The sequence below is a fragment of the Anastrepha ludens genome, chromosome X (assembly GCF_028408465.1).
Source record: "Anastrepha ludens isolate Willacy chromosome X, idAnaLude1.1, whole genome shotgun sequence".
Lineage (NCBI taxonomy): Eukaryota > Metazoa > Arthropoda > Insecta > Diptera > Tephritidae > Anastrepha > Anastrepha ludens.
Genome location: NC_071503.1, coordinates 35,394,129 through 35,406,699, shown reverse-complemented (window position 1 = coordinate 35,406,699; position 12,571 = coordinate 35,394,129). Strand labels below are relative to the sequence as shown.

Sequence of the window (12,571 nt, the reverse complement as noted above, 5' to 3'; positions counted from 1 at the left end):
CCGCGGGGATAAGATTTAAGTGGTGGTTTCACCCCCATATCATGGGGACCAATCTAACACACACTAAGAGGGAAGCTCCATATGAAGATTGGATAGCAATCCATCCGCTTTACGCCAAAATTGGTGGCCATCTAATCACCATATGAAGATCACCGTACCGACGAAGATCCCTTGTCAATCCTAAACCCCCTTCATTCCATCATCTCCTTTCCTCGCCCCCCCCTAACCCAAGGTGTCATGCGACCCATGCCTATTGGGTGGCTTGCAGTCAGGGGGTTTTCTGTCCGACTGTATTTCTACGGAGCTACCTCGATACCGGGTCACCTCGGGGTAGAACCATGACCTTGCCGTGGTATGGGGCGCTGCCACGGTCGACCATTATGTTTCCCCTTCCTCTTTATAAGATCGCCATATCTGCCACGGTGGACGGTGATCGTAAGAAACCGATGGAGTCCTTCAAAAAAATAACCTCTATGGACAAGCAGTCCTTAAATGCAAAGGAAGGTGTAGCTTCCACCCCCAAATCTGGATTAAGCCAGATTTCTATTAGCACGACGGAAGCTGGGATAACCAAGCCTACTGGAAGTGTCGGTACATCCAAGCCCTTCACGGCTAGCCCATTTCGTACGGCGAAAGCTGGCGCTGAGGACAAACCTGGCAACAGCAGAAGTGGCGGTAACAAAAACTAAACTCTGACCAAGGAGTCAATTTCCTGTACCACCAATACCGGGACTAGTACTGGTAAAAAAGGCAAAACTAAGTGTGAAACGACTGATACCTCTGCAGTAGCAGAGACTGCACGGCAGGGCTACAAAGAAAAACGTGCTGCCTTCAAGCTACTGGAGCGCTTAAAAACGATCCCAGAGGGGAAGTGGTCTGTCAAACAGAAGCGCTCATTCAGCTGGGCGACAAGGGTAACGGAAGAGTCCCCTCGCGGTTCCGAACCGAACCCAAAACGTCAGTTGTCTGACGACCCACCCAGCAACGCGAGCACGTTGAAGAAGGTGGACGCACTGGCGCGATCTGACGGTGTAGTAAGCTATGGGTTTTCGTCCATAACACTGAGGGTCTATAATAATGGCAAGACGTCTGATTTAAAGGACCCGGTTGGAGCTGAGAAAGGCCTCACGGCGGAATCTGGCTCCGGTCCCAACACTGCTACAGCGCTACGAAAGGCATCTGCTGACGGCAGTATCTCTTCCTTGTTAGATATTGTTCTTGATACTACTCTCACTGATGAGGAAGAGTTAGTGGCGTTAGACTCAGATGATCCAAACATGACGGTGGTGGAGATGTTACGGGTTGTACAAATTAACCTACACCACTCAAAGGTTGCGTCCGCCAGCCTCATAATCCACCTGGCCAAAGGTGGACATCATATTGTCCTGATTCAAGAACCATGGGTATCACATGGACTTGTGTGGGGACTAAAGACTCAAAAATATAAACTGATGTATGCTCGCAACAAAGATAATCCTAGAGCGTGCGTACTAGTAAGAAAAGGGATAAATGCTTTCATGCTCACCAATTACAGCGACACCGATCAATTGACCATTAGCCTGGAGTCGGGAAATGAACGGATGTGGCTAATATTCAAAGATCTGGTAGCGCAGGCGCAGAAGCTTGGCGCAAAGCTAATTATAGGTGCGGATGTAAATGCGCATCACGAGATATGGGGCAGTATTGATACTAACGCTAGAGGTGAGTGTCTCTTTGATTATCTGATAGGAACTAAACTACAGATTTGCAATAAAGGTAATAAACCTACTTTTGTCATTAGTAATAGACAGAAAGTGTTAGACGCTATTTTTGCTTTTGACCCCGTTATTGACAGAATTAGGAACTGGAAAGTTTTGGAAGAACATTCCTTCTCTGATCATAGATATATCTCGTTTGAGGTTAGTAAAAATCTACCGAAACCTAAGCCTGGTAGAAATATCAGGAAAACAGACTGGGAAAAGTATGTAGATTGTATCGGGGTTACCCTAGGAACACGTCCATCTGTGGTATCACAAAGCATAGAAGGACTAGAAAATTTGGTTCACAAGATTACCGACAACATGAATGCTGCCTTAGCGGAAGCCTGTCCCATAAGAAGACCGAGGGGTAAGCCCAAGCCTAAGTGGTGGACGGTTGAACTAAACAAGCTTCAGAAAACAAGCAGAAGTGCTTATAATGAGGCAAAGAAAACACGTCTCGCAGAAGATTGGAAAGATTATAAAGATGCTCTGAAAATCTATAAGAAGGAAATCAGAAATGCCCAAAGGCAATCTTGGAAATCCTTTTGAGGTTGGAGGGGGCAACTGAGTCCTCCAGACGTCGTAAGATTTTAGCGAGAAGTCTTCAAAATTGGGCACTGCTACAGAAAAGAGATGGCACTTTCACTACAACCAGTAAAGAGTCTTTAGAACTTTTACTTGACACTCATTTTCCAGGCTGCTCAGACATTACTGGGCATGCCATGGAAGATACAGTACACTGTCGTGAAGTCAGAATAGATGCTATATATGAGGATCGGCTCTTATGGGCGATTGAAAGTTTCAGACCGTTCAAATCACCGGGTCCAGATGGTATTCACCCCGTTGAACTGCAAAAGGCCGCCGGATATCTAGCACACTGGGTATTAGCAATCTTCAAAGATTGCTTCGTTACGGTCCTCTTAGTGGAGACAAGTCAAAATTGTTTTCATCCCAAAAGCTGGTAGAAACTCACATACCCATCCAAAAGACTTAAGACCGTTGTCCCTAATCTCTAAATGAGATGGTCAAGCAATATCGTATTATCTTATGCTGGGTTCCAGGCCACAGAGATATACCAGGGAACTGTAGGGCAGACCAACTTGCAAGAGAAGGTACCTGTGTGCCAAACATAAGTAATTTTATGGAGATACCTCCCGCAACTTGTAAGCTTCTCATTAAGGACGCACTAATCAGTTCTGCAAATCAAAGATGGATTACCGCTAACACCTGTGAAATTGCCAAGCAAACACGGCGAAGGCTAAGCTTACGTCTGTCCAAGAGTATTATAAAACTGAGTAGACTTCAAATCAGGACATTAGTAGGGGCCTTCACAGGACATTGTCTCATAGGAAATCGTGCAAGTAGATTAGGCGTTTACACGCATGATTTCTGTCGTAGCTGCAGAAATGAGGAGGAGTTGGAAACAATTCAACACCTTTTTTGCACATGCCCAGCTCTAGACAGAAGCAGGAACCGATTTTTCAAATCCTACTTCCTAACGAATATAGATAATCTATGCACTTTAGGTATCAACAACCTTTTACGCTTTGTCAAAAGCTCAGGATGGTTCAATATGGAGAGAAAAATGAAGTCCAGCCCCCGCGGCTCACAACGGACCCATTTGGTGGTCTAAGTGGCATCGTTGTCTCTATGTGCGATGCGGCTGCCAAACCTAAAACCTATACCGTAGCAAAAGTGCGCTTGGATCAATTTTATATTAGTGCAGCGTTGCTTGTGTGTTCAACTTCACAGCGGGAATGTGCAAATAGAAAGAAAAAGGATAAACGGAAAACGAAATATTACAGAAACTCCCAACAATGCGCTTTAAGTTACTTTAGATTGAAAGAACTGCCGCGCGCACTTAGATTTTATTGTCTGTTTGCGGACAGACGGAATCGTTGAACTCGTTTTTTATTATTATTTTAATTTTTATTTTCTATTTTTTTATTTTATTTTTTTTCACCAAACAAAAGTGTGTGCAATAAAGTCCACGTACCTTGGTAGTGCTAGAACAGTAAATTCTTTGTCCACTGCTTTTTTTGATGTTTGATATTTTCGATGATTCCGTTGCCTTATTTGAGTTGCTTTGATGTGGTGAGTGCTAGTAGGTGCTTGGTACTAGTGTAGGTGTTCTGTCGGCTGACACGTCTTGATCCTTGATGTGCTAAGCTGATATTTTCCATGACAGTTTCTATAATATCCACTAATAGAACGGCACCACATAGTTCCAGACGGGGAAGGGATATCGTCTTGACGGGTGCTACTCTGGTTTTCGCGAGGAGTAGGTTGAGGTGTACTTTTCCCTGTTTCCTCACACGCAAGTATACAGCACCCGCGTATGCCTTTTCCGAAGCGTCGCTGAACCCATGGATATCGGCGTTGTCTGCTGGTGAGTAGTGTAGTGTGGTTTTTTTTGCTTTTGTCATAAAATAAAAATGGTCGCAATGAGCATTCCATCTTATGCCAAGTGCCTTTACCGAACTAGTATCTACCAAATCTAAAAAGACTTCATTGAGCAAATGGGCTTTTGGGATGCCCTTTAGAATTTTGTTGCCGTTGGAAGTCCATTTTCGCAATGGAAATCCAGCGGACTGCAAGACTTGCAAAATTTCATCTCTGGCTGTTATTGCGGAGTCGAAGCTATGCCCCCGCCAAGAACGTCGTCAGCATGCATGCATTTTCGAAGTATGTTTGATGCTTCTTGGAAAAGAGCTTTCAACATCATCAGCTAATTGAAGTAGTGACTTTAGTGCAATATAAGGAGCACAATTTATGCCGAAAGTAACAGTCTTTAATTCATATAGACTAATTAGGTCCTTCAGGCAAGTGCGAAAAACTATTCGTTGATATTTAGTATGTGCATTGCTTACCATTATGTGACGGTACGTCTTCTCAATATCGCTATTGAAGACATACTTATATAACCGCCAGCGGAGGATCAGGACGGTCATATCTGCTTGTAATACCGGATCTGGAAGAAGGACGTCATTGAGGCTCGTTCCATTTTCAGTCGGGCGTTAGGCGTTAAATACCACGCGCACTTTGGTGGAGGTGGTCTCTTGCTTCATGACGGCATGATGAGGCACAAAGTAATGGAATCATTCAAAGGGCGCTAAGCGAGCTTAACTCTTGGGCTACTGGCTGTGGCCTAAGTTTAAACGCGCGTAAAACAGAACTCATGCAATTTACAACCAGATATAAGGTACCAATTTTTAACTACCAAGCATTAACGGACAAACCCTCTCACTTTCACCCAGTGCAAAGTACTTAGGGGTAATTCTGGACTCCAAACTTAGCTGGAAATTAAACATTGAAGAGCGGGTAAAGGAAGCAGAAATCGCATTATATGCCTGTAAACGTATGCTAGAAAGAAGATGGGGTCTTCATCCCAAGTATACATTATGGTTGTACAAGGCGGTTATACGACCAGTTTTAACGTATGGCTCGGTAGTTTGGTGAAAAGCTCTAGAGAGAGAATACATCATCAAATTACTTAGCAGAATACAAAGACCAGCCTGTACAATAACAGTCGGTGCAGTCAGACCATGTCCTAGGGCGGCCCTGAACGCTCTGACACACGGTAGATCTACATATCAAGAAGATGCCAACAATGAGTGCATTTAGGTTAAATGAAGCGGGTCGCTGGAAGAAAAAAACTCATGGCCATGCCAGTCTATTACTGCGACAAACCCAGTAAACCTCGAAGAGAACTGACTACATCGTCCCGACGGTAAAATTCAGTAGAAAATTTGTCAATCTCTTTCCATCTCCGAAAGAATGTAATAAGGGATTCTCACTAAACAAGTTCGACACTACAGTCTATACAGATGGCAGTAAAATGGATTGTGGTGTTGGACTTGGTATATATTCTCATAGACTTAAAATTGAAAGATCTGTGCGTCTCCCTAATGCTTGCAGTGTCTTTCAGGCAGAAGTACTGGCAATTGGGGAGCCTACAAACTAATCGCAGATCCCTCTTTTAAGGGCAATATCGCTATTCTTTCGGATAGCCAAGCTGCAATCCAGGCACTGGGTTCAGCTACAACAACCTCTAAAGTGGTGGAGCAAAGCAGGACTAGCCTTACCACCTTGAGTGAAAACCATAAAGTTACCTTAATCTGGGTCCCGGGACATCGGAGCATCGAAGGTAATGAAAAAGTGAATGAATTGGCGAGAAGGGGATCTGCCACGTATAACGCTCTTGCAGAATCGGTATTCACACCATTATATATATATATAATTGGCGCGTACACCCTTTTTGGGCGTTTGGCCGAGCTCCTCCTCCTATTTGTGGTGTGCGTGTTGGTGTTGTTCCACAAATGGAGGGACCCACAGTTTCAAGCCGACTCCGAACGGCAGATATTTTTATGAGGAGCTTTTTCATGGCAGAAATACACTCGGAGGTTTGCCATTGCCTGCCGAGGGGCGACCGCTATTAGAAAAATGTTTTTTATTAATTTTGCTTTCACCGAGATTCGAACCGACGTCTCTCTGTGAATTCCGAATGGTAATCACGCACCAACCCATTCGGCTACGGCGGCCGCCCACACCATTAGGTGCAGTCAATAATACAATTTCCCTAAGATACCTCCAAATCGCAGATTGTAGATGGAGAGACCAGAAGAAATGCAAAATTAGTAGAACGTTATGGCCTCCCTACAACCTTAAGCATTCGTCAACATTGATAAACATGAAACGACGGGACGCCTGGAGACTAACGGCAATCATAACTGGCTTTAGGTCTGTGGGAGAACAAGCAGCCAAAATGGGCGTCCCTCACAACACATACTGTCACAGTTGTAAACAACCGGAGAATAAGGAAACAATCTTCCATTTCCATCATCAGTCTGCCTTTCTTTTCTTGGGATGTCTTCCAATTCCCAAAAGGCAGCTAGTTGTTTGTCCAGTATGACTTCGCTGAAAAATGAAACTATCCTCTCTGGTGGAAATTAGTTTTTAAAAACAGAAAAAAATACCCTACAGGAATAATATAAACGGATTCCACAGTCCAGGAATAGTTTGCGTAAAGTAACACAAACTATTAGTAATATATTTGTAACATAAAGCACTTATGTATGCAAATGCTACACAAAAATATATTTATACATACACATTATTTTATTATTTTTAGTTTTTGCTTATCATAGATAAAATATAATAAGAACAAAGAAAAAAAAAAATATCCGGCTCGAAGGACCATGTTATCATCGGAGGGCGACGCAGTTGTGAGGTTTAAAATGTGGTTCCTCCACGGCCGCTCCGATGATATTTTTTATAGAAAAAGAAGAAAAGCGTGTTATTGTCTAGTTATTATCATCTTTTATTAATATTTAGATGTATGTATGTGTGAATGTAGATGTATGATACACCACGGAATTATGTATGTATTAATATGATAATATGTGAGGAGACGGAATTATGTATGTATTAATAAGATAATACTATATTTGATGACACGGAATTGTCCTTACCTCTGTCGGCTGACACGTCCTGATCCTTACTGTGCTAAATTTGCCGTGAAATTAAATTTTAAAATTAAGACGAAAGTAACCTCGCCGAACAGCGTTTAACACAGTAAAAGTTTTAACTGTACGGCGGGGAAATGTCGAGGTTAACGGCCTTAACGTTGCAGCTACTGGAACCGGTGGTTTGCAACAGTCGGAACGGTATGCGAAATTTACATTAGGGTGGCTAAACATTTATTAGAAGTTATGGTGTGGTCCAAACAGCTACATACCTTTGTAGATGCAAGTGAAAGTAGCTATGCAGATGTATGCTACCTGCGTTACTCACAAGGTAATACAAATGACTGAATGATGATCGCCAGTAAAACAAGAGTGGCTCCTCTTAAATGAATGTCCATACCTCGCCTGGAATTAAAGGCAGCTCTGTTGGGTGCACGCCTTGCTAAGCAAATCATTGAGTCACATTCTATCCACCTTGATAGCTCCGTTTACTGGTCAGATTCACGAACGGTACTAGCCTGGCTGTATGCTGACCATCGCCGCTACAAACAGTTTGTGGCTTCCCGCGTCAGTGAAATTCTAGAACTTACCGACGTCAGTGAGTGGCGCTGGGTTTCGACTGCGGCAAACGTTGCTGACGAAGCCACCAAATGGAACGGTGAACCAAATTTTTATAACGACAGCCGATGGTTTAGTGGACCAGCCTTTTTATATCTTCCGTGTGACGAATGGTCTGTGTCTAACGGGTCGCAAAATATTTCAACAGTTCATTTGAGCTCATTGTTTAATTTCAGAACATTTTCTTATGGTCCCCAAACCTGAGAGATTTTCTACATGGGACCGTCTCCTCCGAGCAGCCGCCACGACCTTGTATTGCACTCGTATTTGGTTAGCATAGTGGGAGATAATCAAGCATTACGTACCAAGTACCGACGATTTTCGTGAGGCAAAAAACTTTCTTTGCAGGAAAGCCCAGCAAGTTGTTTTCAATGATTCAATAATACCTTTATCGATTGGGAAGGCTGTTGACAAGTCTAGCAAAATATTCAAATGGCAACGGTGTTTTGCGAATAGATGGCCGAGTGAAAATAATAGGGCGCACGGGCCATACTTTATTATAAATCACTTTCATATCAAATATCATCATGTGAACTCAGAGACAGCCGTCAATGAAATTCGGCAACACTTTTGTGTTTTAGAATCGCATTTAATCGAATTCGACGCAGCTTTCAGGTACGCAAATCAGAAACGCTCAACCACGTCCACCTAGACGGGTTTGGTTACCTACAGTCCGCATCGCACAATTTTGTCGTCCATTTTCATATGTAGGCGTTGAATATTTTGGCCCATTTCTGGTCACGGTTAAAAGAAGCACCGAAAAGAGATATGGGGTATTCACCTGTGTTCATAAAAATATGAACATGAAACTCTGCCGCAATAGAGATAGGATTTTATAAATATAACACATTCATACATACATATGCAAACATACGTGAACCGACGAAATAAACAGGAAAAATATACAGTCCACTAAATATCAAACGCAATGATAAGCAATAGAATTGTAATGTGACCCTTGCTCATAAAATATGTGAAAATTGCTTATCTGAACAAAATACATAAATTACAGTGTATACAGAAAACATAAAGATAATATAAGTATGAAAGAAACACGCATACACCAATATACCAATTCACACAAGCAGCAACCGACAACCGATCATCAATTGTTTTAATACGTGCGTTAGATGCACTTAAGTCAACAGTGAACCTAAACAAATATAAAAGATCAATACGTTGGTCGTTTATCTCCTACTAGGATTTACTGATTCTGCATAAGACACATAAATTTTAGTGCACTTAAAATGCATTGGTATCGGATGTATACAATGAAGATAAGAATACACATTTACACACACACACACACACATATACGTAGTTAAGAAATTAGTATTAGAAAATGTATATAAGAAAGAAATATTCAATAAAGAGGTCAGATTAAATACAGCAATCTCACGGTGTACATTACTCTTGTATATTTGGTCAGTCGAGCCTAGAAAAGAGCTCAAGCGCAAGTACTATAAGTCTCTAAAGGAGAGCATTACTTAGTAGAAAAATATATATATATATAAGCCGGAACAGCAAAGACTGTCCGCATTAATAAAAAATATACTTAAACAAGTATATAATTCGCCTAAGATTCTAAGCGAAAAGCGTTTCCGTGGCTCACAGCGGAAAAGTGAAAAGTGTTAAAAAGCGTCCTCGTGGCTAAAACAACGAGTACAGTATTTAAATACCAAAAAACAATCAAAATCAACATGGAAAATTTACTGAAAAGACAGAAGGAGTTGGGCGATCTTGCTGCGCTGGAAGAACAGAAAATCCTTAGCGGCAAAACAAGTAAAGCTTCATGTCTCGAATATATTCAACATATTCAAACAATGAGGACGGAATTTAGTGGAAATCATGCCAAAATTATGGCTAAACCGAGCCAAGAAGCTGACGAATACATTGCCAAGAAGTATTACGAGCATGTTATTCAGGTAATGGAATAGTCCATTCAGCATTTAACACTTATAACGAAACATGATTTTTGTGACACTAAGCGAAACTTGAGGTAATTTTGACCGAAATCGTTACTTTTTATGTTTTCTTTATTGTTATGTTTTTTTTTCAGTTAAAATGAGGTAAATAATAAGGTAATTATTAAGCATTTACAATCAAAAAAAGTTTTTATTTTACATAATTGACATGTCAATCATTAAAAAAAACATGAAACTGAAATTAACGAAACCTATAAAGCTTGAATACAAATTTTAAATTGAAGCATATTGTAGAAACTCAGTCTAATCATGTGAACGACATAACATTTTTACATATTACTGTACTTTACTCACTTTTCAACAAATCTTTCACAAAGCGGCACATTCAAAGCAGGACCGGATTTGACAGCTACCGCAGATTGGCACATTGCATCTGAAGCACTTGTGTTGTGTCTTCCTGTCACTGCTTGGCGGACATTTCCCACAGGTTTTCCGCTTCTCCAATCGGTCGGTAAGAGCACCTGCAGCTGGTAGAGGATCTGGATTATCACCGAGGATCTTCTTGATGTCAACAGTCAAGTCCCGTGGAAGATTTACCACACCTTCAAGCCTCTTCGGAAGATGCGGAACAATCAGCTCATGGGCTAAACGCTTTGTGAACTCAAATCTGGTTGTCATCTGAGTGCCGGAGTAGCTCATATACACAATGAAACTGTTGACATTGGCAATGTTCACTAGGCGATAAAACATTGCAAGCGGCCATCTTCTAGTTTTTCGGCTGGAAGTAAACACTGCACACTTCATGTCCAGTACATCTACCCCTGACTTTGTTTCATTGTAGAAACTAATCACCTCAGGTTTTTTCTTGTTCTGATTTGTTTCAATGGAATGGTGAAACGTAGATATGAGACAAACTGATCTGTTCTGTTTTGGCACAAAAGATAAGAGTGTCATTTCTCCTCGAAAGCCATACAGTGTAGAGGCAACAGGCCGTCTTCGACAGGCTTGAAACTCTTCAGGGATAGTTCTTTTGTCCTTTCTGACAGTGCCCACGTATGTCAGTTTCATTTTTCCAAGTTGCTCCACACCACCCAACGAGGTAAACCAATTATCGGCGGTAACATTGCGTTTGCTGCCTTCAATAACTTTACATAATCTTGTAAGAGATTGAACAGCTACCGGCATCTCTTGTTCCTTTTCACTCAATCCTTCGCCATCGCTGTTTTTACCAGTATAGATGTAGGCATTCACTAGATATGACGTCTTGGCGTCTGTCAGACACATCACCTTTATGCCATATTTTTTAGGTTTTTTAGGCATGTAGACTCGGAATGCACAACGCCCTCGGAAGGGAACCAACATCTCATCTACTGTTACAAACTCAGATGGGCTGTAAGCTGCCTGGCTATTTGAAATGATTTTGTAAAATATTTCGGAAATAGCAGCAGCTTTATCATCATTTCTTCTTTGGGCACGTGTTTGTGCATCATCAAATCGCAATGATCCCATGAGTATCTCATAGCGCTTTTCAGACATCGTCGCACGAAATATTGGGCGACTGCATTCATCTTTAGTGAAAAGGGATTTCATTTTCTCATCATTTGATCTAAGAACCGATGCCAGTAGTAACAAGCCAATGAGAGCTTGAATTTCTTCCATGTCAGTGTCTCGGTAGTTGCTTTGATTAGTATTAGCTGAAAGATTCAACCGAACACTTGCCTACTTGATGTTAGTATGTGTAACTATTTTCGAAATGATATCGTCATCAAAAAATAGTTTCCAGACTTCTTTCTTTTCAGGATTGTTGCCTAAAGATCTTGCAGTTGGTCTCATTGCTGGTAGTCTAGTCAAAATAATATTTCTGGCTGGAGTTCGTACATTTCTTGGAGGTGGGTCACTTTTCCATGCATTTGGAGGCCCGGTTTCATTTTTTTTCATTCGCTCCAAAAAGTACTCAGGAAGATGATCAATTCCTTCAGCAACTGCATTTATTATGTTGTCCACATTATTATGTAGATTCACAATATCATCTTCTTCACTTTCTGAAGAACTAGGTGTTCCTGGTATGACTTGGTCCTCGTGGTCTGAGATGACAAAGTCCGGATCGGCATCTGAATCGTCGATCATGCTGAAATCACTATCGTTACCACTGTCTGCATTAGCCATCAACCTTTGAATCCGATCACCAAAGTCCGCGTCAGTAGGCCCTACACTTCTAATGAAATCACGACTAGCCATTTTATGATAAAAGTGTGAAATGTTACAGTTTATAACTAAAAAAGTATAGTCACCAGCGGGTAAGCGAAACACACGGTAAATCTGACCGACCGAAATCGAACTTGGGATGTGCACAAGACAATAGCGTCACGCCAACTAAATGAAAACCTGTTCAGTGGCGATGGTAGGGGGAGGGAGGAAGGTAGGAGGAGGGGCAGCTGTCAAGGTCAAGCAGTTTAGCCACTATTCCAGCACGAAATTCACTATCGGTCATTTTGACCGATGTTTCGTTATGAGTGTTAAAAATACAAAATGCAGCCGAAGATTTACCAACAGTAAGCGGCAACCAACTTAAACCTGCATCGATGGGAGAAATGAGTGAGTTCGAGCCATCAGGTACTAATTCCGACGTAGAAAGGAAATTTCAACGTCGAGGAAAAAAGCTCAGAATGACCATAGAAGAAATTCAACAAAATGAATTGGATTCTGTCCAAGAAATAAGAGAATTCAAAACTAAGCTTCAAATACAGTTTGAATATGTAGAAGAAGCTTTTTCTGAAACTCGCAGTGTCCATTTAAAAGCCATTACTAAAGACTCAATAGAAGA

General features: G+C 41.6%; 1 protein-coding gene across 1 annotated transcript; it reads right to left on the bottom strand.

Moving 5' to 3' along the window:
- Positions 1-10,116: 10,116 nt before the first annotated feature.
- LOC128869927 (piggyBac transposable element-derived protein 3-like) lies at positions 10,117-11,985 on the bottom strand. Its single transcript, XM_054112526.1, has 2 exons — positions 11,702-11,985; positions 10,117-11,353 (listed from the first exon to the last, which is right to left on the bottom strand). Exons 1-2 carry the CDS (start codon positions 11,983-11,985, stop codon positions 10,117-10,119), a joined length of 1,521 nt encoding a protein of 506 aa, XP_053968501.1.
- Positions 11,986-12,571: the final 586 nt, after the last annotated feature.